Source organism: Panthera uncia, chromosome B1 (genome assembly GCF_023721935.1).
Source record: "Panthera uncia isolate 11264 chromosome B1, Puncia_PCG_1.0, whole genome shotgun sequence".
Lineage (NCBI taxonomy): Eukaryota > Metazoa > Chordata > Mammalia > Carnivora > Felidae > Panthera > Panthera uncia.
The window spans coordinates 62,381,262-62,405,645 of record NC_064811.1 but is presented as its reverse complement, the minus strand read 5'-3'; the positions used below and the strand labels follow the sequence as shown (position 1 = coordinate 62,405,645).

The following is a 24,384-nucleotide window of genomic DNA, read 5'->3' as shown; positions in this document are numbered from 1 at the left end:
ATTCAAGGCTCCATTATTTGAAAAGTCACGGCCTTTTCCTCTTTCAAGCCAGCACTTACCGAGAGTTCTGGGCTCAGGCATGCATCAACAAGATCTGCAGGTGTTCAGTGGTCTAAAAACTAGTTGCATCTAACTGAGGCTTTCTCTGGTGTGCAATTAAAGGAATGAAAAAGAATAATCACCAAGGACGCTTTGAAGAGAAAGTAAGAAGATCTCTGGAGTACTTTGTGGGTACAATAAATAAATATTTATGAATTTGTCTGATCTTGGGGATCTCTAGAAGCTCTTGAAATGAGTGTAATGTGCATTAATTACTTCTCAAGAAAGCTACAGCTAGACTGTGGGTGCTCCTTCCCACTCTCACAGCAGCTGCTTGTAAACCCTTGCTCCTGGCTCCAGGCACCACCCCAGCCCTGCCCACCTCCTCCCACCTCCTCCCAGATTCTCTTACCTTCTACTTCATTCAGCCCATCAAGCAGGAGCACCTTCGAGTCCTTCCTGTCAGCCTCAAAACATCTTTCTTTACCCATTTTTATTTCATTTCTTGTCTTCTCAGAGGATAAAATGGCTAATTCCTCCACCCACATCCTTGATCCAATTTTCAACATTAGAACATTATTTCAGCATTATTGCATCTTTTATCCCACCTCTCTTCACTCTCCTTGACCTCAACCTCTGAACAGCCTCTGCATCACCTACCCCTCCAAAGTTTTTCTCCACAACCATGCTGCCGTTTCTTGCCTTCCCTTCCCCACCCAACTTCCCTGCCTCCCTAACTCCTCAGCTCCCCAGGATCTGCTTCAGCCTTCACGAAAGTACTGTGGTATTGCCTTGAAAATGTCTCTCGCCCCCTCTTATGACCAAATCTAACAGCTTCCTTTAATTTCTAACCCACCGGAGATCTCTGTAACACAGGACACTCCCGGCCACCCTTCTCTTTGACCCCTGTTCTGCTTTCATATGCTTTATCCTGGTGCTCTTCATGGCCAGGTCCTTGTTCTCTGCCTCTGACTGCCTGATAAATGTAGGGATTCCTCACCACACTCAACTTCTGCCATCCCCTAATCAAGTCTCACTCTCTGAAGGTCCTAAACTACACATGGCTGTTTGCATCATATTTTGGTATACAGCTACTAGAAGCCAGTGGAAAGGGCTCAAGAGTCTGAGACTCCAAAATCACTCAAGGCCTCTGCCTCTGTTCATAGCTCCATGTTAAGCCTCAAGAAAGCATCAGATCAATTGCCAGACATATCACATTGCATTCTGGAGTGAGTACCCAGAGGCAAAGAGAAATCAATAAATGACACCTGAAAATATAAAACAATCAAATGCAGGTTGCCCAAAGCATTGCATTAATGCAAGGAAGTTTAAAGTTTTCCTTACACATGAGAAAGTATCCCAATCTGAAAGTTGGACTCCCTCTTTTTGTTTACAACCTGTATGCATCTCTTATTCATTCATCCATGGTTTAAAAAGTCATACTGAACACCCAATCCTATGAATAGATTCATTCCAAAACGACAAACTAAGTGATCCCATGTTAATATATTCATGCAAACCTCCCATCCCAACTCTCTCACTTACAAGCCCTATCAGAAGGCCACTTAAATATGCTCTGAAATCCTGCTCTAAAGTCAATCCAATCTGGCTTTTATTAAACCAACCAGAAAAGAAAAATAAACTCCTAAAACCTGGGAAATACTTCTGTCTTGAAAGGCTTGAAGTCAAAATCTCTTTATAGGAGAGACTTCTTTGGGAGAGCTCAAAATGAGTAATGATGTGCAGGGAAAGAAGCCAGAAACCAGGGCAAAAAGGGCGTGAGAATTAATACCTGTGTTTTGATTTACAATCCGAAAAGTATAGTTCCTGAGAACAGACCACAGAACTCGGGCATGATAGGCTACAAGTGGCCAGTCCCACTGGGTACCACCTGTAAGCAAGCTTCAGGCTCAGGCCTGGGACCCACTGAGATCTTCTGCCCAGAAGAGGGGCTGAATGTGGTTCAGACAAGAAGCTTGAGGTTTTATTTTTTGAATACAAAGTGAGCCATGGCAGAAAATATGAAAAACACTTTTACTAAGTATAAGTAAACAAAAACCACCCTAAGTAGCCCTCTCAGAGTAAATAACTACTAACATTGACATTTTTATCTTAGTTCTTTTTCTGTATTAATTTTACATACATATCTCTTTACATAGATGAGATTATATTAAATGTTGTCATTTAATATCTTTTTTTAACTCAATACCATCAGCATTTCTACATATCATTAGGAACTCTTTATAAACATCATTTTAGGGACTGCATAATATCCCAGTTTTAAATAAATAAACAGGAAATTTACCATTTTTCTTATATAGTTGATCCTTGAAAAACCAAGGGTTAGGGGTGCTGACCTCTGCACAGTCAAAAATCTGTGTACAACTTTCAACTCCCCAAAAACTTAACTACTAATAGCCTACTATTGACTGGAAGCCTTAAATAGGTGACTGTAATAAGTTAATCAATTAACAAATATTCTGCATGTTATATGCATTACATACTGTATTTTTACAATAAAGTAACCTAGAGAAAAGAAAATGTTAAGAAATCATAAGAAATGGAGAGCCTGGGTGGCTCAGTAGGTTAAGCATCTGCCTGCAGCTCCGGTCACGATCTCATGGTTTGTGGGTTCAAGCCCCGCATCAGGCTCTCTATTGTCAGCACAGAGCCTGCTTCTGACCCTCTGTTCCCCTCTCTCTGCTTCTCCTCCACTCGTTCTCTCTCAAAAAGAAAAGAAAAGAAAGAAAATCATAAGAAAAAACATATTCACAGTACTGTACTGTATTTATACAACAACAAAAAATCCACATATAAGTGGACCCGCAGAGTTCAAACCTCTGTTGTTCAAGAGTCAACTGTACTTGAACATTTACTTCCAATTTGTCCACTTTCATGATGAAGGCCCAGATAAGACCTTTGTGCATTTTAGATTAGTTCCCCAAAGATGTTGTCAAGGATGCAATTCATATTATTATTACAGCTTATATTTATTGAGCTCTGAATATATATCGAGTACTATACTAATTATTATAAATGCATAATCTCATTTGCAAAAATAAAGTAGGTGGTATTATTATCCCCATTTTAAAGATGAGGAAATGGAGACTCAGAGGTTGATTTGCTCACACATGTCATCTTCACACTGACTCTAGAGCATGTACTTTTAACCACTACCGTCATGAAAAACATGTAAAATTCTTAATAGGTATTACAAATTCCATTCCAGAAAGTTTGTATCATATTACATTTCCAAGAGCCACTCATAAAACTGTTCCATCATAACTCTGCCTGCACTAAGGAACTGAAAAATAGTAAGGCAATCTTGTTTAATCTGGTTGGTGAAAACTGCTATTACATCATTGGTTTCATTTATATTTCTTTTATTATAAGTGAGTCTGAGCATTAAAAAATCTTTCAAACAATAAAAATGTTTAAATGCCTACTGTAGGCATGGAGCTTTCATTATGGTGGGGAAAAAAACAACCCTGGATATATAATTATAGTTGAGTGTGAAATATGTGTAATCAAACAATAATTTGATATATCAACCAATGAGTTCCTTTCTCATTCACTGCAAGTAACTATCCCCATTGAACCAGGAAGCATGGACCATCATGTACTCCCAGAGAAAGTTATCAGAATCAAATCTACAAAGATACCAAATTCCCAGAGTCCAGGGAACAGATGAAAGATGGAAGAAAAAAACAAAACTTTGAAGTGCATTGGAGCTAACAGACACAGGCCCTCCACCACCAATACAACCCCTGCATTCTTCACTTCTGTACCCAAGCCCAGAAAAATGCTTCAATCCGGAGAGGAAGAAGGGGCAGAGGCAGAAAGACCATTCACTTTACCCTTGCCTTCCACTCCCACAGAATAGGTTGGAGGCAGCCAAGTGGAATATTCAAGAATCCAACAGTAAAGTGGACTTGGACTGTGCTTCTTGCCTTAAGGAGGGTTTTTCTCCAAATTGAGACCTGCGTCAGAGGGCAGTAGAGATGATGGCACCGTGGGATGAGCAATGATAGAGTGTATGGCAAACACTGAGAGGCAGGACTGCCAGAAGACTGTTACAAACATTTTGTAAAATGCTAACAGGCTAAGTACCAGGGTGCCATATAAATCTATAATAGGGGTCCTGATCCAGTCCAGGAGATGGGAAGGCCTCCTAGAGAAGGTGGAGCCATGAACCCCTAGTGAGGGTAAGCTGGACAGGATGAGAAACAGTCCCAAGAAGAGGAAAAACTTAGACCAAAACCCAGCAGCCCAACAGAACAGGATGCCTTCAAGGAACTGAGAAAAGTTCAATATGGCTAGATCTTGAAGAACATACAAAAGAACCACTTAGGACCTGGCTGTACCAGTTTTAGAATACCACATAAGTCATGGAAAGGAATATGTATTTTATTTCAAAGGCGATCAGGAATGGGTGTGTGCATGTGCGTGTGCATGTGTGTGTGTGTGTGTGTGTGTGTGTGTGTGTGTGTGTGTATTCATTACCAGTCTATTTACAGAGTTCTCTGTGTTTTTTATTACAGATTTAAATGAGAAATTGTTATATGGAAGGTAACTAGTGTTGAGAGAAGACATGAGAACCATAGCAAAGAACCAACAATCTAAGAAAACTCAGGCATACAGCAGCTCTCAATATGAACCTTTCTGGGGGGAGGGACCAAGGTCCCTGCTGTTCTTTCACCTCCTCCCCTCCATTACATCTAGAAGACTTTCTCTGTTAATAACATTCCACTGTTGAACTGTTCTCATGAGGCTTGTGCTGGACTAGGCATAATAAGAATATAAAAAATACTATAACATAAGTACATGAAAGCTATCTTGACCAGGAATGAAGATCTTGGATTTCTTTTGAGAAGGAAGGCCAACGTGCCAGTGGTTTGTCTCTCAGGCATGCCCTGGGAAGACCTTTCTGCAAAATGTCAGCTTCTAAAATACCTTTAAAAATTAAAACAAAGTAGAATTTGACCAAATCAGTAGTACCTAGTGGGTAGTCCCTACCTATTTGTTGAAAGAAAGAAAAAAAAAAAGATCATTGGAGTTAAAATACTAACAGGTTGTAGGGGATTTGGAGGCTCATGAAAAAGGCTCATCCTGGTTTTCAAAATCCACTTCAGGCCAAGAGGAAAATGGTGCCACTTGGCTCTATGTGTGTGACAATTTACAACTGCCTTGTTGGTTGAATTTGAGATAATGAAAAGATAAATGTCCCCACAGCCAGCCAAATGTATTAATTATACACTGTAAACATAATCAAGAGGTGGTGTGAGCCCCATATCCAGGCACTGCAGCAGATGACCATGTGTCCCGGGAAACTACTCTGACACCCGTCACTTCATGTGTAGGAAAATCTATAGGCATATTTTCTAAGAATTAAGCTAATTTAGAGGCAACTCTTGCATTCTTCCTGGTAGGTGGTGACCATCTGACAAATCCTAACTCAGATCCTTGCTGGACCCACACTGTAGGAACATAACTACTGTCAGAAATTGTGTCCTCAAAATGGCAGCCGTATTCTCAGGCCAACAAACCAGAGTGAGTTCCCCTATAATCCTCCTCACCCCACCTTCCCTGCCCATTCCTCTCCCTGCAGGTGACATTTGGAACAATTTCACAGGATTCACCAGAGGAAGTTTATACTGTCACAGCTTAATTTGAACCAGGGCTGCAGTTACTATAATAGGGGAATGGAGTTTCCAACCCACCAATCTAGCAACCTCTGCAAGGATTAACGTCCCATCCTAAAAACCCCATCTGTGAAGTAAGGCATTTGCATCTGACCTTGCTGTCTGTAATCAAAAAAGGAGGCTAACCTCAAATATGTCTAAATGGTGAGTGTGTATCCATTAATTGCTTAAAAGCAGCTCCTATTCCGGAGGCCGTCTCTCCAGGTCCTAGCAATGCTCCTCAGTAAGTAAATCTTTATTTGTCACGATTTCAATTACAGTGAAGAGTCTTTAAATATGACTCATTAAGGGTGACAAAGAAAGAAGAGAGACCCGGGATACATTTATGCGTAGCCTGTTTCAGATTACTGGTGTAGAATAAGCATGTGGTACAGGGCAGGGCAGATGAAATTCCAGCTGTTTGTATGTGTGCCTGCTTGCTAACAAACCCAGTGAATGAGCACTTTAAACAAACAAATTAATGAACACATTACAAGGGAGACTGGAAAGGGAGTATTAGCTCGGGCTGAAATAAATACATTTCTTCTTTTTAAGCAAGCGGAGGATTCCATTTGTTCCCTAAATATGCACAGCATGCAGACATGCTAAAAATTTAAATATACAAAAAAAATATTTTGACTCAGCAGCTGCAATATCCTCTAATATGTCACCCTGCAGCTGTAGGGAAATTACATGTGGTCATCACTGTGTGATGCTTTCTTCAAATCACAAAGGCTCTGCTTCGAGGATCAGTGAGGATTACCCACAATCATGATGGATGGAAGCACACGGCAGTGAAATGACTTATTTCACGTCTTTGGAGCGAAGTCAAAAAAGCTTGAAGATATTAAAGTAAATGCATACTGTCAAAGCAATGGCTTTGGATGTTGGTTTTATGGGGCAGTGACTCCTTAGCTGATAAATAATGACCTACAAAGACAAATTTAGACACACAGTGAGTTTTTAATAATGTCCTGTCAGTCGATTAGGTTCTTAATGCAACCACATTAAATGCGTTTGGAAGCGGTTAAAATAATCAGCACTTGTGGCTGTTCCTCATCATGTGAAACAGAAGTGATTTCTTGCCAGAACTCGGGGCCCTTAAAGTGCGTATAGAATTTGAATTCAGATGCCACCTTTAAAATTGACGAGGTACTACTTGTGAGATAGTACAGAAGAAATCCACAAAACAACATACAGATGGCGGAAGGGAAAAAAGCACCCTCTCTTTCCCCACAGATTGCTTTGTCCTAGCCCACCCGTGAGTGAGCTCTTACAAACCCTGTGTTCTTTTTGTAGCAGCGAGAGGCAGTGCCAGATGGACGGAGCACAGCTCTCTGCTCAGTTCTGGTGCCAGTTCTCGCTGCCAACAAGGGGTCATGAGAACCACTCCTCCGTGTATGACGATGCCTCCTACCTAGCCTTCCAAAAGCTCATGCTTTGCTCTTAGTTTACCTCCCCAACAAGAAAACGTTCACTTCAATGAACATTTATGGAATGTGAGTTGGGTGTGAGGCACTGTGGAAGTTACCTCAGGAGACAGAGCATTGAGTCAGATGCTGCATCTTCCCTTGAGATGCTCACGACAGGGTCTACTTTAGGAAAGCCACACCTGAAATGCAACATATATTTAAGGGGGACCAGAGAATATTTTATCCAAAGAGAATAGGAAGGACTTGAACTTGGTGAGATGCGGCAGTGATTGGAATGTGCAATAGGGCAGGGGGCAAGCAGGGTAACTCAACTGTTTTCGAATTACCCTGGTTGAAAAATCAGTAGTGGGTGGACAGGAAATTCAGCAGATGGAAGAAATGGACCTGGTAGATTAAGGGAGATGAAGATGGGTAGTTTCCTTTGGAGGTTTTGAGTATGGTGCTCCTGTGCAGTAGTTGTCCAGGAGGTAGACATGTAAAACTGAGGGCCTGGAAATGGTCATCACGTGTGCACTAAACATGGGCTCCGAGGAGAAAACAAAAATGAGGACTGGATTGAGGCTGGGAGGGATGCTGCGGTCCCAGAGGAAAGGGGCTGGGGGACGAGGGGAGGGAGGGAAGGAGGGGGGGAAATGAGTAACAAGAAGAGGAAATAACTGCCTGGAAAGACCAGTTCACAAGGGTGATGCACAGACAGGCTCCAGGCCACAGATGGAGGAGCCAGGGTGAGGGGGACTCCTTTCTCGGAGAAAGTAAGGAAAAAGAAGTATCTAAAAGAAGATGCAGAGACACTTGAGGAGAAACGTGAGGGAGAGTTTTTGTTGTTGTTTTTATCAGATCATGTTATTCTTTTGAATGAGAAAGAAAGCAGAGATGTAAACCAATCTGAGTGAGATTGGAGTTGAGGGAAAGTGGGGACAGTGCGCAAGAAAAGGCCAGGGTGGGCAGGATGACAAAACACCAAAGGGAGCTCCAAATAGTACAGTTGCTGAGAAGCAGAGAAGGTCTTACTGGACAGAGGCTGGTGACATGTGCTCAGCTGTGTGCCCTCTGATGTGGCCCCACTTCAATGCCCAGCTCTACTACTTCCTGGCTGTGAAACACTGACTAAATTGGCTAATGTCCCTAGTCTCAGTCTCCTGGGCTATAAAATGGAGATGCTACCAATCATAGGACTGACCTCGAAGGTTTGCAGTCAGGATTAAATGAGAGAATACACATGAGGAGCTGGCACGTAGTAAATGCTGAAAAATGTTGGCCACTATTTTTAAATTAAAAAAAATTTTTTTTAAGTTTATTTAGTTTTTAAAAGAGAGAGAGGGGGTGGGGGAAGGATAGAGAGAGAGGTAGACACAGAATCCAAAGCAGGCTCCAAGCTCTGAGCTGTCAGCACAGAGCCTGACATGGGGCTTGAACTCATGAGCTAAAGTCAGACGCTCAACCGATTGAGCCACCCAGGCACCCCACTTAAATTTTTTTTAATGTTTATTTTATTCTATTCTATTTTATTCTATTCTATTCTATTCTATTCTATTTATTTATTTTGAGAGAGAGAGAGACAGAGACAGAGTATGAGCCGGGGAAGGGCAGAGAGAGAGGGAGACACAGGATCCGAAGCAGGCTCCAGGCCCTGAGCTGTCCACACAGAGCCCAACGCAGGGCTTGAACTCATGGACTGTGAGATTGTGACCTTAGCTGAAGTTGGCACTCAACCGACTGAGGCACCCAGGCGCCCCCATTGGCCACTATTCTTTATCTACTGTAGGCCCAGTCAGAACTGACACTGGTACTGATGGTCACGCCTACATCTAAATCACTGTTTTTGCCTATAGCATGTAAACCACAGAGATTTACATGTGTGTAAGAAACATGGCTAAGTGCAGCCTTAGCAATCTTGCTATCTTTAGTACTGAGAGGATGACCTGTGGGTCTAAATTCAGTTGTGTTCTTTGAGCAAGACTGTGGCCTGCAGTTCTTATGAAGACAACAACAGTCCTGATTTCATTGGGAGCCCTGCCAAGTAGAAGGTTTTTAAGTAAGGTCTTTCTGTTATTACTAAATCCAGGTAAGATATTATTTAGTAGAAGTCACATGAAGGAGAATATACAAGTTCTTCCTTTTTTTTTTTTTTTTTTAATTTAGGAAGGCCCCAATTTAAGCATAGGTCATGGTTTTTTTTTTTTTTTTTTTTTTCTGGAAGGAAAAGTAAAGAAGAGAAACACCTTGAAATATTCAATCATCCTTCAACAGACAGGGTGGTTTCTTAAATAAAACACAAATTGGGAGAACAAGGGAGAGACAATCACTGAAAGTTCTGGAAAGAGACTGGATATGCAATTCATAGTTCAAGCAATAGGAGATAGGCTGACAAGATGAGGAATAAGAAAAGAAAGTGAATTGCCAAAGAAGAAGATAAGGAAAATAAAGCAGCAAGTGTTTAAAGAAAAAAAAAAGATACTAGAAAATTGAAAAAATATAGAGATAGAAGAATTGGACCAGATGGAATGAAGTGGAAGGCGAACAAGAAAGAGATAAGAAGCAAAAAATGGGTCACGCTAAGAAGAAAGACCCTTGACATAATTACCATGTGAAGCATTAGAAGGGATTATCGTAATCATTAGGGCGCCAGATTCGAGTCATGTATTTACACAGCATTTCTTGATCATCATCTATGTGCCAGTACAGTGATGACTGCACTGAGAATTCCCACAGAATAAGAATTCCCACCTCTACAGCAAGGTTTCCTGGACGATCAAATGAAAAGATAAATGAGAAAATGTTTTGAAAAGTATAAAACTCCAGAAACACACCAATGTTACTATTAACAATAACTTGAGAAACAGACCTAGTCCCAGCTGAAACCCTGCATCTCATACTTAACCCCTGATGGCCCAGGCAGTAAATCCACCCCCTGCTGGTTACTGCCCAGCTCTACGATAGGAAATGGCCACTCAAATTAAGGAAAACAAACATAATGGAACACCAGTTAGCCATTACAAATGATGATAATGTGGATTCTTCCAATATTTGCCAACACACAGAAATACATAAATTAAAGTGATATTTAAGAGAAATGAACAAAGAAATACACAGGTGCTGACTACAACTATAAAAAAATGTAACGTATCCACTGAAAAAGATTAAAGTAAGGGGCGCCTGGGTGGCTCAGTCAGCTCAGGTCATGATATCTTGGTTCGTGAGTTTGAGCCCCGCACTGGGCTCTCTGCTGTCAGCACAGAGCCAGCTTTAGACCCTCTGTCCCCCATCTCTCTCCCTCTCTTGCACTATTGCAATCTCTCAAAAATAAATAAACATTTAAAGCAAATGCAGAATGCGGGGCACCTGAGTGGCTCATTCGGTTGAGTGTCCAAATTCATCTCAGGTCATGATTTCACGGTTCATGCCTCACACTGGGCTTGCTACTGTGAGCTTGTCAGCTCAGAGCCCACTTCAGATCCTCTGTCCCCCTCTCTCTGACCCTCCCCAACTTGTGCTTTTCAAAAATGAGTAAATAAATATTTAAAAAAATAAATGCAGAATGATATAAATTATTAAATTTCAGTGTGCATTAATGTTTTTCTTTAAAGTGTATGTATTTATAAGAATATATACAATAAGAGTACGTGGCAGTCTAAACAGCTTCCTTAGCATTTGAAACAGACAAGGAAGTTCTTGGAACATTCCCCAACAATGCTCTCTATCGCATCCTGTTACGCCAGTCCCTTTTAATCCACCTTTTAATCCACTAATCAAAAAATTGTTCTTGAGTCTCTATTGTTGTAAAACTATATTTAGCACCGTAGAGTACAACAAAATGGTTAAACATGTAGATTTTGGAATCATACTAAGTTCAAATCTTGGCCCTGTCTTCCTACTTTTGTCATTTTGAACAAATTACTTACCTTTCTGTGTTTCAGTTTCTTCAAATGTAACAGTAGTATTACTTTGGAGGATCATTGTTAATATTAAATGGCAAAATGCATTCAAAGCAATTAGCACAATGCATGTCACATAAGAAGCCCTCAGAACAGTCACCTATTATTAGATACCACGAAAAGATCACTCACAGGAAACGTGAGCTAGTCAATGCCAAGTACTAGGTAACTGGTAGAAACAATCAGCCCACCAGGAATTAAAACTGGGTCATGCCAAGAGGAAGCTGGTCCTAGAAAGGATGGAATCATGGGGAATAGATGGACAGGATTTTGATGATCAAAATAAGGTAGTAACTGCTACATGTTTATAGTGTGTTTCTCTCACCTTCCTTTCAGTTTGTAGTTGCAGGAGCAGTTACAGCAAGATGTAGGGCAGTGCTAACGCACCTGCCCCACATGCAGAAGCTGGTGTCAAACAAGAACTGGCTCTCACCTCTGGCTTCAAGCCATGGTGCATGGAGGCAGAGAGCCGGCACACTGGCTCACACAGGGCTTCTTCCCAGCTCCTTAATTATGTTCCACTTGAACTTGGGTTTTCATTGCTCGATGTTGGAGTTGTATCAGCTTATTCTAAAACAGGCATGTGTTGCTCCTTTAATTTGTGCATTTTAACATTTCACCATTTTTTTAGGGCTCCCATCTTTCAGAAATGATGACAATAAATGGGGGAAATCATGGAGGGACTCAAAAGTTTTTCTTTTTATGATTTGGAAGAAAGATGTTAACAGGGCTTCTAATCAGTCCACAAATGGCTTCAGTTAGGTTCAGAGAGCAAATACTCCTCAGACCTAACACTGGAAGATGATTATTGATTGCTCTTTGGTGCTCTTCAACAAGCAAGAGAGTGGCAAACCTGAGCACTCTTGGTGACCTTCTGCTTGCCCAGAGGACAGAAGGAGGAAGGAAGGAAGGAAGGAAGGAAGGAAGGAAGGAAGGAAGGAAGGAGGGAAGAAAGGAGGGAAAGGAAATCCATAATCTGAGTATTGGTTCATTATTTCACTTTACCTTTAGGAAGTGCCAATAAATTGTCAAATATGTTAAAATCATTGCAGGACTTCCCAAAGACTGTTCTGCAAAACACTCATTAGCTCTGAGAGGCTATAACAAATAAAGGGGAGGGGTCTGCAATGAAATGTGTGAGAAATGGTGTCCAGTCTCCTTCATTTTAGAAATTCACAATGCACATCTGCTTTTTTAAGGTTCTAAGAAATTCTGCAATAAAGAATAGTGCTTCACTTTATTTAACTGAGAGTTTCCCAAATTCACTTAGCCAGAAGTCTTTTTTTGCATGCAATACCTATTAACCATTGTTTAAAACTTGAGTCCCATGGAAAACAATATGAAAATGCTCAGAATAATATTTCTTTACTGACACTTGTCTTCTTTTGCTTACATTCTGTCATTACTGCCTAAACAAACAAAATTCAATCCCCCAGAATTGTACAACCCTAACAAATCAGCTGTTTATAATTTTCCAGGTCTCCCCCTCTCCATATTATTCTCAGTATTATCTCCTCTTCCATGTAAGAACTCAAATGTATAGCCATCCCATCAGGCATTCCACAAAACCCACAGCATTTTTTTAATGCTTCTGCATTTGGATATTGTCCCCTCATGTTTTCTTTTTAATTTTCACCATCTTCTATGAACAGGGGAAAAGGTTTTAGCTGAGAAAGACAAGTGGAGAAGGCACCTCAAGCTTTGAAATTTGGGAGAATGTTGTTTACATGTGGGCAAAATGTAAACAACAACAAAAATCTATGATGAAAAAGCCTGTTTCCATAGCACTGAACCATGCCTGCTGCAATTTGTCCACTCTTGCCTCTCACCTCAGTTCATTTATCTTTGTTGAAAACCTTCAACCCTGGTGTAAATCTCACAAACTATATATTTGCTTTGATAAGCTTGCAGGGGGGAAAAAAACAAAAAAAACCCCACACATATGACATCTCCATATGTGATAACACATTGAGGTTTTGGACCTGTTCCCAGGATGTGTTTATTCTTGTCTGTGTGATAGATTAGATGTAATTTTCTTTCTTAAACAGCTAAGTGCAATTAAGAGGTCTCTGATGATGATCTTAGGTACAGCTCAGATAGAGAATAAATCCTGTGAGTAAATCCTACCACCCTGCCAAGCTCACACATGATAGAGGGAACAGAGAGGGTTCTTCTCCAGGGGCTAGAATTTCCCAACGATGGTAACATGCATTTCACTGATGGCACTGCATGGGGAGGATTATCTTCTGCTTTGTCTATCATCACAGAGCTCTCCCTAACACCTTCCTGAGTTTAGATAAAAGTCCTTGAAATGTTCCAGAGGTAAACTATGACCTGACTAAAGCCACACTTGAGTTCAAAAAAATGTTCTAGGAATTTAGGTTCAGGGTAAAATAAAAATAGCAGATGAGCTCCTAGTGGCTACAGAAAGAAACGGGTGTTCATTTAAACCTTCCACCTCCTCATGGACAGCTACTCCTAGATGTCCAATGATCACCCCAAATTCAACTTGTCCAGTTCAAACCCCTTGTCTTCCATTTCCTGCCCTTAGTAAATGGTACTCCCACTCCTCAAATTTATTTGCCCAGAAACCTTGAAAATCATCCCCCAAATTCCCTCTCCCTTAGTCTCCAGGGCTGAGATATTGCTGACTTCTCGATTGCTTCTATTAGGTTGAACCATATAAACTTGCCACTATTTGATCATTTGTGCACAAAACCCAGCAATCTCACACAGGTCGACCTAATATATAATTAATTCTTAGTGAAGCCATACCCCCTTGTCTTCATCCCCTCAGCGATTTTCTCATTAAAGGGCTTCCTCTCTGATCTGACTTCTTACAACTACCTCTTAAGATCCTTTTGCCCCAGTCTTGTCTTCTACACAATCTTTGGTGGATCTTTCTCTTCACAGAAATGCTACCACGACCTTCCCCTCCCTAGAAACTTCCAAGAGACCCCCACAGCCTTGATGACAAAGTATATTCTCCTTAAACATAACATACGAGGCCTTCCTGACTGGCCCTGTTTCCTTCTGCTTCAGGTACCATGACTGCCACACTCAGGGCTGACATTCTGCTTAATTCTTTGTTGGTGCCCGAACAGATCATAGTCTTTGGCCCATTTTCTGGAATGTTCTCCCCTCCAAGTCTCCAAACCCCTCTAATTCTCACTCATCTTTCAAAATCATCTCAGTTATGGTGTGCTCTGGAAAGCCTTTACTACCCACCCTCCCCCACACCCAGTGTGGGTTAGGGTCCTGCCCCACAGATTTGCCTCCTCTCCATAGCAACATCATATTCAAACATATGTCCTTCGTTCACTCTGCTGTACTCTTCCTGAGTACAAGCACCATATCTTATTCATGTGGGCATCCCCAGGGCCCAGCATGGTGCCTGGCATGGAGTGTATGTCTAAAAAATGTTTGATGAAGCTGTAAATGAAGGAATTCATTACGGTGCTACAGAGAGAAGTGTGAAGACTATGGAAAGGATATATATTTCTTGAAAAAGCAAACTTTGGGGTCAGTGCACTCCTTGAAAAGATCAACAATTGAAATTACTGGTCAAATTATTCTGTAACAAGCACTGACACACCAGTATCTATTCAACAAAGGATTTCTAAGCACCACACAATGGTTACCTGACTGAAAAACTTTCACTTACTATACCCAATTCCTAGGACAGACAAGGTTTGTCCCGTGCAGCCTATTTTAGTGGGGACTGTTCTTCTAGGGCTGAGGATTTCCAGAGTCATTTAACCTAGTCCCATGATTCTTTATTCTAATGGTCCCCTATTAGCCTTAAAAAATTTATGTGACTCCTAATAACCTAATTTATTATCAAAGAGGGCTCTGGACATTGGAGAGAACAGAACTCATTAAAAATTAAATTTTTCCAATTTCCTTACATAAACATTTACTTATAAAATATGTCCCAGCATAAAATTTTTAGGGTCCACATACAGAATAGGTTGGAAATAGAAAAGTCATCATGAAGGTCCGCCCTTCTAACTCCTCTCTCTGACTATAATCTCTCCTTGCTCTAGTTCACCTTCCACAGCTTATAGGTGTCCTGCCCAGAGCACAACTTAGCCAAGGCACAGTCTTCTCCCAAACTCTCACGACTCTATTACCCACAAGATTCAGTTCAAACTTTCTGGCCTAGAACTCTGCATTCTCTAGACTCTGGTTCCAACTTAAATTTTCCAATCATTTCATCTAATGTGCCTTAATACAAATCTTGCTCTTCAGCCAGGTGGGACCACTCACTGGCCACAAATGGCCCACATGTTCTACCTTCTGGCCCGTCTCCTATGGAACCATACCCAGAAATCCTGCCTACCCTCCCTCTGCCTAACCAAATCCTAGCTATGACTCAGGAAGAATTTAGGTTCTCCCTTCTCTACAATGCTTTTCGCATCTTTTATGCCTCTGAACTCCTATAACCCATATTGCCTGTTGGTGCTATTATCCATAAGATTCTTTGTACTATTGTTAACTGCCAGTTGTGTTTTTGGTTCACCTCCTTAAGTAGCGTGCAAGATATCCATGTCCCCTCAAATGGCAACTCAGCACCTTGTGGGTTCTATGTAAATACTTACTAATGTACTGAAACCAGGAGAACCTCTTAGTTCTCATAGTAACTGCTCCTTTGTATCCTAAAGAAGCGGTTGCTGAACTCAAGCTCACAAACTATAATAACAGTCAGCCCCTGCCATCCCTAGATTCTTCTTCAAGGGTAGGCACTAATGTTTCCTACCTGCCCACTTCCCAAGTCAGCCGTGCCTATAGCTGGCAGTACTGGTAAGAGGCTCACACTCTGCAGCTGTGGGGTATCTCATGAGTCTCAAGCCTGGACTCTCCGAGCTTCCACTTTTCATTGCCCCTAAAATGTTTGCAGTCTTTACAATTATGCTTTTCCCTGAATACCAGCATCTTTTGGCTGTAGCCCTGCTGTTGACAGTTTAGTCTTCCTAGGATATAAATTCTGGACCCCAATGTCTAGCTATCAACTAAGGTCATCTGCAAAAAGGAATGGATCACCCAGGACCATGGCACAACCAGCCACACTTGGAGGGTTGTCATTAATTTGCTGTGCTCCCCCCCAAAATGGACACCTGAGGCATTAATGCTGTCCCAGACTAAATGTGTTTGCTCCATACTATGATCTAGATAATTGACCACACCTCATATCACTGCCCAAAGACAAGTCCTACAGACAGATCAACCTCAGCAGCATATATCCAACCAGATCTTAGCCTTTTCACCTTTCCCAGCAGCATCTCAGAATGCCTCCCAATCAAGCCAGTCAGAGATGTGACAAAAGCTGTTGCAGGCAAATCTCTTTAAGTTTCTCCTACAATTTGGAGAAATGGGTCAAGAAATATGTAATAACCCACTAGTCTATACATTCTTCTCTCTAGACCATAAGCTCTTTGAGGGCATGGTCATTGTCTCATTCACCTTTCCTTTTTTTTTTTCTTTTCTTTTCTGTATTCTGGGCATCTGGCCATGAGTAGACACTCAAAGATATCTGTCATTTGAATGGATGTATGAACCCTAAACATAGTATGGCTTCTTCATCATTACCCAAATTCCAGGCTACTTTCCTAATATGGACCTTTTTTGAAACCTGAGTTCTAAAATGAGGAGGAAAAAAAAAAATCCTATCTCCTGAGATAACTGATTTACTTTTAGGTTAATCTCCCTAAATTTTTGTGCCTAGGGTTGATGGCAAAAGTTCTCCACAGCAAGACGCAGAAGATAATGTAGACAAGAGGGAGAATCTTCAGAGTGACTGAAGAAATGTGTTGCTATCTTAAGCTGAAGTGCACCACATAAGGTGCTATTATCATCACTTCAATCTTCATGAATATAAGGTTCCAAGTTTTTTCAGCAGTTTCAAGAGTGTTATTAGAAGATTCTATTTAAATCTACAAATATTTACTAAATGTCTGATAGGAAGCAGTGAAGTAAGTTCCCGGACATGAGACAAATGCCTCCCAAAAAATAGCTCTTCATCTGATGACAAAGGACAAATATGAAGAGACCCTTTTTTTTTTTTTTTTAAGTAGCCTCCACGCCCAGGATGGAGCCCAACGCAGGGCTTGAACTCACGACCCTGAGATCAAGACCTGAGCTGAGATCAATGTGGGATGCTTAACCTACTGAGCCACCCAGGCTCCCCCAGATACAAGACAGGCTTCTTGAGCCTGGTATGGAGAACCCCAGTCTTTGGCTTGTGATTTCCAGGACTCTGAAGGAGCTCTCACTCACCAGTGCAGTACCCCACCAGGTTGAGGAATTGTTCTTCTTTACAGCTGGTCCTGCAGCTCCCACCAGCAAGAGTGACATGAGGGTGACAGGAGATACAGTCAGAGTCCAATGGGCCATGGCACTGCCTGCAGGTGGGGTGGCATTCTGGGGAGAGAAATGAGAGCCAGGATTGGAATGAGCCACTCACCATGTAAACACATGAAACATTAATGCACTTCCACAAATTACAGCAAGAGCAGACTTCCGACACTAATCATCTTTCGAAGATTCCTAAGCAAGCCTGGCATACGTCAGACCCGACCAAAAGATGACGTTTCTGCTGCCAATGAAAATGCTGTCCAAGGACAGAAGGTGGAATCTAGAACCATCAAAACTGGAGTAATTGGCTGCACATTCCAGAAGCCCCAGCAGGAATAGCCCCAATCTATAGAAGTAAGGAAGCTCATTCAGATCAAGGTCACAAAGCAGACAGGTGAGCGAGTGGCAAGACACCCTCCCTCTCGTTAAAATACCTTGTGTGATTCAAAGAGCTAGACAGGGAAAGGAGGGTGACATTTTGCTTCTCAGAAATTCCTGGCAGGCAAAGGGGAGCCACACACAGCAAGGGACAGCAATACTTCTAACTAGAGTCAGATGCCAGCCACGCTCTCCCTTCAGGCCACAATTTGGATGCCTCCTGTTAGCAGCAACGCTTAATTAAAATACAAAAAAACAGAAAGCCCTCTTCCTGGAGGTTATCATGAGCCAGGTTTGAAGTTCAATTCCTTAGACAAAACCATGTCAAAGCTATGTTTTCTCCCAGGGAAAGCTCAAATTACTCAGGGGGACTGCCCTGGAAACAAGTAAGTCGCAGGAGGTGTAGGCGGTAAAGGTAAAGGGCGAGGAGGAGTCAAAGAAGGCTGCAGCTGCAGTCGCATTGATGCTGCCAAGGCAGGCAGCAGGAGATTTAAGGATTTCTCTGCCAAGGACGAGGAGGTCTAAGCGTGTCTGATTCCAAGAGGAGCAGAGGTGAGGGACCAGAGCTGGGCAGCGCTTGCGGGAACCGATGACAAAGATTTCCCTTCTGGCACAGAGCTGGTGGAAAGCACAGGCACAGATTTCGTGTATAGTCAACCACCTCTCACTTCTCATGGTGAGAAGCCAAGGGAAGATAAGGAGTTATATATAAAACAAACAGATAAATAAATAAGGCAAGCAAGTAAGAAGTGAGCTGCTGATTAGAAGGCTCACATGAGCTATCATCACTCGTCATCCCTCCTACATTCCTGAGGCTCTTAACTTGGAAAACGCTTGTCCTAAAGATACTCGCATTCTCAGAATGATTTCTACCTCCCAGTTCTTCCTCCCCGCCAGATTTCCCGCCACCCGGGTGCCCTGCCAACTCGGGGCACCGTCCATCTGCTGGCTGCAAGCGGGCAGAGGCATAGACGGAGGAGAGTTAGAGCTACTCAGACTTGACCCCCCAACAATTTCACACACAGGACAGCCAGTGGGACCAGGGTGAGGGCACAAGAGGACAGACAACAGTTTTCAAGGACAACCCCAATGACGAGAAACCAGGAACATTCCCACTGAGCCTGATAGAGTGTTTAAAGTAGAGCAAACCCATCTAGGGCCTAGAGAGATTAGAAAGGTATTTGAAAAAAGAAAATTCCAGAAGAAATATAATACTGATCCTCAGTCTAGATTTGCATTTACATTGGATTTCCTCTTTGGAGTTTGAGGCTAGATGAACCTGGCAAGCATAAACTTATTTTAAAAATATTTTGTGCACTGGGGTGCCTGGGTGGCTCAGTCAGTTAAGTGTCTGATTCTTGATTTCAGCTCAGGTCATAATCTCACAGTTGTGAGATTGAGCCCTGTGTAAGGCTCTGTGCTGACAGTGTAGAGCCTGCTTGGGATTCTCTTTGTTTCCCTCTCTCTCTGCCCCTCCCCTGCTCATGAGCACATGTTCTCACTCTCTGTCTCTCAAAATAAATAAATAAACATTTAAAAATATTTTGTGCACTTATTATATGCTTTCTTAGGATAGTGCTAAGTATATAGTAAGGACATGTGATACAATTTTATAACAAGCATATAAGCAGGTCTCAACAGTCTAATTTTAGAAACAAAATGGTAATCATGATAGGATGTATTTTGTCTTTTCTTCCATAGATACAAGAAAACACAGCGCTACAATAAGGTGCTTAAATTTTAGTATTTTGTCAATTCCAATAAAACCCTGAACTAATCTCAACCAGTAATTTCTAGGATCTCTGTCACTGAAATATAAAGGTGTTGTTAAAAACTTATTGGACTGACACACCAAAGAAGAAAATAAATATCTTGCTTTCATCTCTACTCTCTTAGGCTGTAGCCAGGGGAAGTGGAGCTGAGAACTCTAGAGTTAGAACCAAATGCCTGGTCCTACAGAGCCACATTAGAACCTGGATGTAGTAGCTTCATGATCAACACCATCAAATCTACCCCTCCCTGTGTGCATAGGGCAAAGCTGACTCCAATTTTTTACTTCATCTGTATTTCCCTTATTGGAAGAATAGAACTTCACTTGTTCCCCTCACTCTATACCTTTACTCCTAACAAGTTCAAGATAAGGATGTACAGCCCAAACCTAGTGCCCTGGTATGACAAAAGTTTCAATGACAGAGTCTGGCTGCAATACAGAGACATAACCATGGCATAGGGAACATGCCCCGGCATGTTACATGCTCACCTGTGCAACTGCCTTCCTGGTTAAAATATCCATCTGGGCACTGGGAGAGACACTGCCCATCCAACAGCACTTGAGAAGGCCAGCAGGCTGTGCAGTTAAGTGGGTTTTTCCCTGCACACCTGAAACAGGATTGGTGACAAGCTGGAAGAGAGATAAAGCAGAGGAGACAATCAAGAAAGCTGCCATATGACAAATTCGGTAGCTCTGTTTCTCCTGTTAACGTTCCTGGGTTGGAATAAGTTCTGCACATTCACTTAGTTTTTCCCAAGGACAGAGTACACATCTAACATACTTCTTTCTAAAGGCCATATCCTGCAAAGCAAGCATCTGTGGGACCCAGATTAAGTAAGGCACAAATGCCACGGAACAGAAATAACCATTTGCAGAGGCATACATTTCTTTTCTTCCCAAGTTCCATTCTCAGAGAATGTCAAAGAAAGACCAGAAAGCCGTAAAACAGGTCTCCTTCCCTCAGGGCAGTTCCTCCTCCATCATTAAACAATGGGCTGCTTATCAGGCTGCTCAAATTATAGCAAACAGTGATAGAAGCTTTACTTACTCATTCACAAAAATTTATATGGTGCCTACTTTGATGGAGACTGAACATACACGGGTGAGAACTGTCCAACATTTTGAGCTGCTCAAACTAGCTGCATCAACAGACACACAAGCAAGGAACTAGAATGCAATTAATGGGAGGCAAAGTATAGTAGAGAGAGTAAGAGCATCACATCACAATTCTATGTGACCTTGACTAATTTATATAACTTCTCAAGGCTCCTACTTCCTCATGTATAAAATGAGAATATAAACTGCACATACTGCAGGGGGTGTTGTGGACATTAATTGGGTTTGATGCATGTAAAGTTCTTAGGATAGTGCTAAGTATATAGTAAGGACTTAATACATCTTAGCTGTAATCATTATCATTGAGTGCTATGTTGCAAGTAGGTATACATAGGTATACCTACTTTTTATTTTATACATAGGTATAAAAAGAAATGTAGAAGCAAAGAAGAAAGAAGACATCTCTGCTTGCCTACATCAGACCTTTAAGAACAAAAGGGTTCTATAAGGAACTTATCAAACTCAACACCCAAAAAAACCAAATAATCCAGTGAGGAAATGGGCAGAAGACATGAATAGACACTTTTCCAGAGAAGACATCCATATGTTCTGGCTGACAGACACATGAAAAGATGCTCAACAACACTCATCCTCAGGGAAATACAAATCTAAACCACAATGAGATACCACCTCACACCTGTTAGCCTAAAATTAACAACACAGGAAATAACAGGTGTTGGCGAGAATGTGGAGAAAGGGGAACCCTCTTACACTGTTGGTGGGAATACAAACTGGTGCAGCCACTCTGGAAAATAGTATAGAGATTTCTCAAAAAGTTAAAAACAGAACTACCTCACAATCCAGAAACTGTACTACTAGGTATTGACTCAAAAGATAAAAATACTGATTCGAAGGAGTACAGGCACCCCAATGTTTATAACAGCATTATCAACAATAGCCAAACTATGGAAAGAGCCCAAATATCCATCAACTGATGAACAGATAGAGAAGATGTGGTATGTACGCACACACATACACAATGGAATATTACTCAGCTATCAAAAGGAATGAAGTCTTGTCATTTGCAATGATGTGGATGGAGCTAGAGTATATTATGCTAAATGAAATAAGTCAGTCAGAAAAAGACAAACACCATATGATTTCACTCATATGTGGAATTTAAGAAACAAAACAGATGAACATATGGGAAGGGGGGAAAAGAAAGAGGGAAACAAACCATTTGAGACTCTTAACGACAGAGAACAAACTGAGGGTTGATAGAGGGAGGTGGGTTGGGGGATGGGCTAAATGGGTGATGGGTATTAAGGAGGGCACTTGTGTTAAGCACTGGGTGTTGTATGTAAGTGATGAATCACTAAATTCTACTCCTGACAACAATATTACAGTATATGCTAACTAACTAGAATTTAAATAGAAATTTTAAAAACACCAAAAACCAAAACAACAGTGGACATGTTCCGTGAAAAGAAAAAAAAAAAAAAAAAAAAAAGAATAAAGGCGATATTTGCATGAAGTCCCAAGGGTGGCCAGTGTATTAATCATGCCTTTTTACTTTCTGATACTTTGACATCTGGGGTCCTGCAAATCCTGGAGAGACTACCTTCCCAGGGCTAGTCAATTCCTAGAGATAGTAAATGACTATCATGGTAGAATGCCTTTCATATGCTAACTAGCCAGTCCCAAATCCACACACCATCACCTCCCCTATCACTCACACTGGGGCCACTATCCTCTTGCCCGTTGGAGACATTCCCTACACCCCAAAGCCCACTGAAGTTATTCAAATTAGCCAATCCTAAGCTGCTTACTCAGTCTCACTTGTACTTTCCCACAGAAACCACAATAAAGGTTCTTGCTTACATTTTCCCCTCACTCTTCTGCCTCTTGACCAACACTGGTGCTTCTGGGTGTGGCCCCTGTGGGCTCCCTCCTCTTAGAAACTGTGAGTAACACATTCTTTTCAATGGCAATTATCTCCTGATCTGTTGGCCTCATCACACCTGAATAATAATGAAACCTCTATTATGAAACAGCTAGTCATTCGCCTCTAATCATTCATTTGTTATTGAGTCTCAAATAGGTCTAGGTGCTGGGGATATAATGGTGAGTAAGACAAAGACCTGATTCTTAGCCATGTGGATGATTTCAGGCCACCTGCCGCTGTCCATCCGGTGGACAAGATCCACAATTGCAGGGACACCACTCTGAGTCTCCTCTTTGGCCTCTCTGCTCCTTCTATCAAATAGCCAGACAGAGACCAGCAGCTTGGAAGAACCAAATGTGATTTTACACCAATGAAGTCTCCATTTCTACCAACCCGCTATAAAAACGCAACATACGTTTTGTAATGTATGCAAGGCTAATATAAGCTAGGATGTCCTGGTCCATCAGTACTGGTTGTTAAATATTAAACTGCTGATACATGGCTGACATACACTGCTGTTCTAAGTCTTCTAGTACTCCCTGCAGCCTTGACCCCACGCTAATATCCTGCCCTATCTGTAAACCAACACCTAAAAGGTTTAACACCTCCACCAGGAGGCTTCCAGGACCCTGCTCCTGAACTAAGACCAATATCTATTTGGATTCGGCAGTACCTTGATTTACTGGTTAATAAATATTTGACTCTCATCTCTGGGTATACTGCAGAACTTTATACCTATTCAACAGTATTTACTACAATATGAAAAACAGAGCTAGAGCTCCAATTTTTAAAATAATTTCCTTTCTTATATTGCCTTGTAAACAACTCTATTAGCACAAATCACAGTAAGAATTTTCCCCCCAGCACTTTCAAAATCACTGAGAAAATATTTCCTTTTCAAAAAACAAAAAAAGAATAGGTAAGCAAATATTAAAAGGAAGGGTACACATTAGCCCATTATGCAAGACACGTTTAACACAAATGAACGAAGCGGCATGTAATCAAAAGTCAGGTGGCAATATTTCAAAAATCAGCTAAATTATACTGTCAACATAAAGCTTTCCAGGATGATTTGGGGAAGCAACATACTTCCACATATTTAAATATACCTACGACAATACCAATATGTTTATATTAGACTTTACAAGATTGCTAAGATCCCTAGCTCTTCTTCTTATACCTCCCTAATAAATAGGAAATCAAAGCATATCATTGTGGAACTGAAAACTAGGGAATATGAATTAATGCCTGTGAGCACACAACATATTTTATTTCATTCCATTTGGTCACAAGGTCAATGTGATAACCTGGCTCAATGTAAGTAAAGGTTATTTTTGAATTCATAAAACAGGAAAGCAAAGAGGACAAATAAGTTGAAAGATTGATGGGCCAAGAATTCCACAAGAAAGTCCCTTTGTCACCCACTAGATTTTAGAAATTTAAATATCACCACATCAAACCTTAGAGCTGGGGTCATTGGAAATGTTTAATAACCAAATGGATAATGAGCCTGTCAGTTGCCGAGGGGCACAGAGGGAAAAGGACATACTGGGTGGCCACCCTGTCAAAGGATTTTTTTTTTTCCTTTACAATGCTCTGTTTCTGTAAGTACAGGCATTTGTACCTTTAAAACAATCTCACAAAATTTCAATTCTGCACCAGTTTGGGAAATGTCTATACTCTTTCAGTGACTTTAATGAGGCTCTATCATTCTATGGAATCTGCTTTCATAGCAGGAGTTCTGGTTTGAAGTCTAAGATCCTTCAAGGAAGACTAACTCCATTATAGGGCA

General features: G+C 41.4%; 1 protein-coding gene across 1 annotated transcript in view; it reads right to left on the bottom strand.

Moving 5' to 3' along the window:
• The window catches only part of FRAS1 (Fraser extracellular matrix complex subunit 1), a 425,706-nt gene that overhangs the window by 170,918 nt on the left and 230,404 nt on the right, over positions 1 to 24,384 (bottom strand). Inside the window, exons 19-20 of the mRNA XM_049632097.1 lie at positions 20,081 to 20,221; positions 17,365 to 17,508 (exon numbers count right to left, since the gene is read on the bottom strand). Coding sequence (XP_049488054.1) covers positions 17,365 to 17,508; positions 20,081 to 20,221 — 285 coding nt within the window. The remainder of the gene's footprint in view (positions 1 to 17,364; positions 17,509 to 20,080; positions 20,222 to 24,384) is intronic.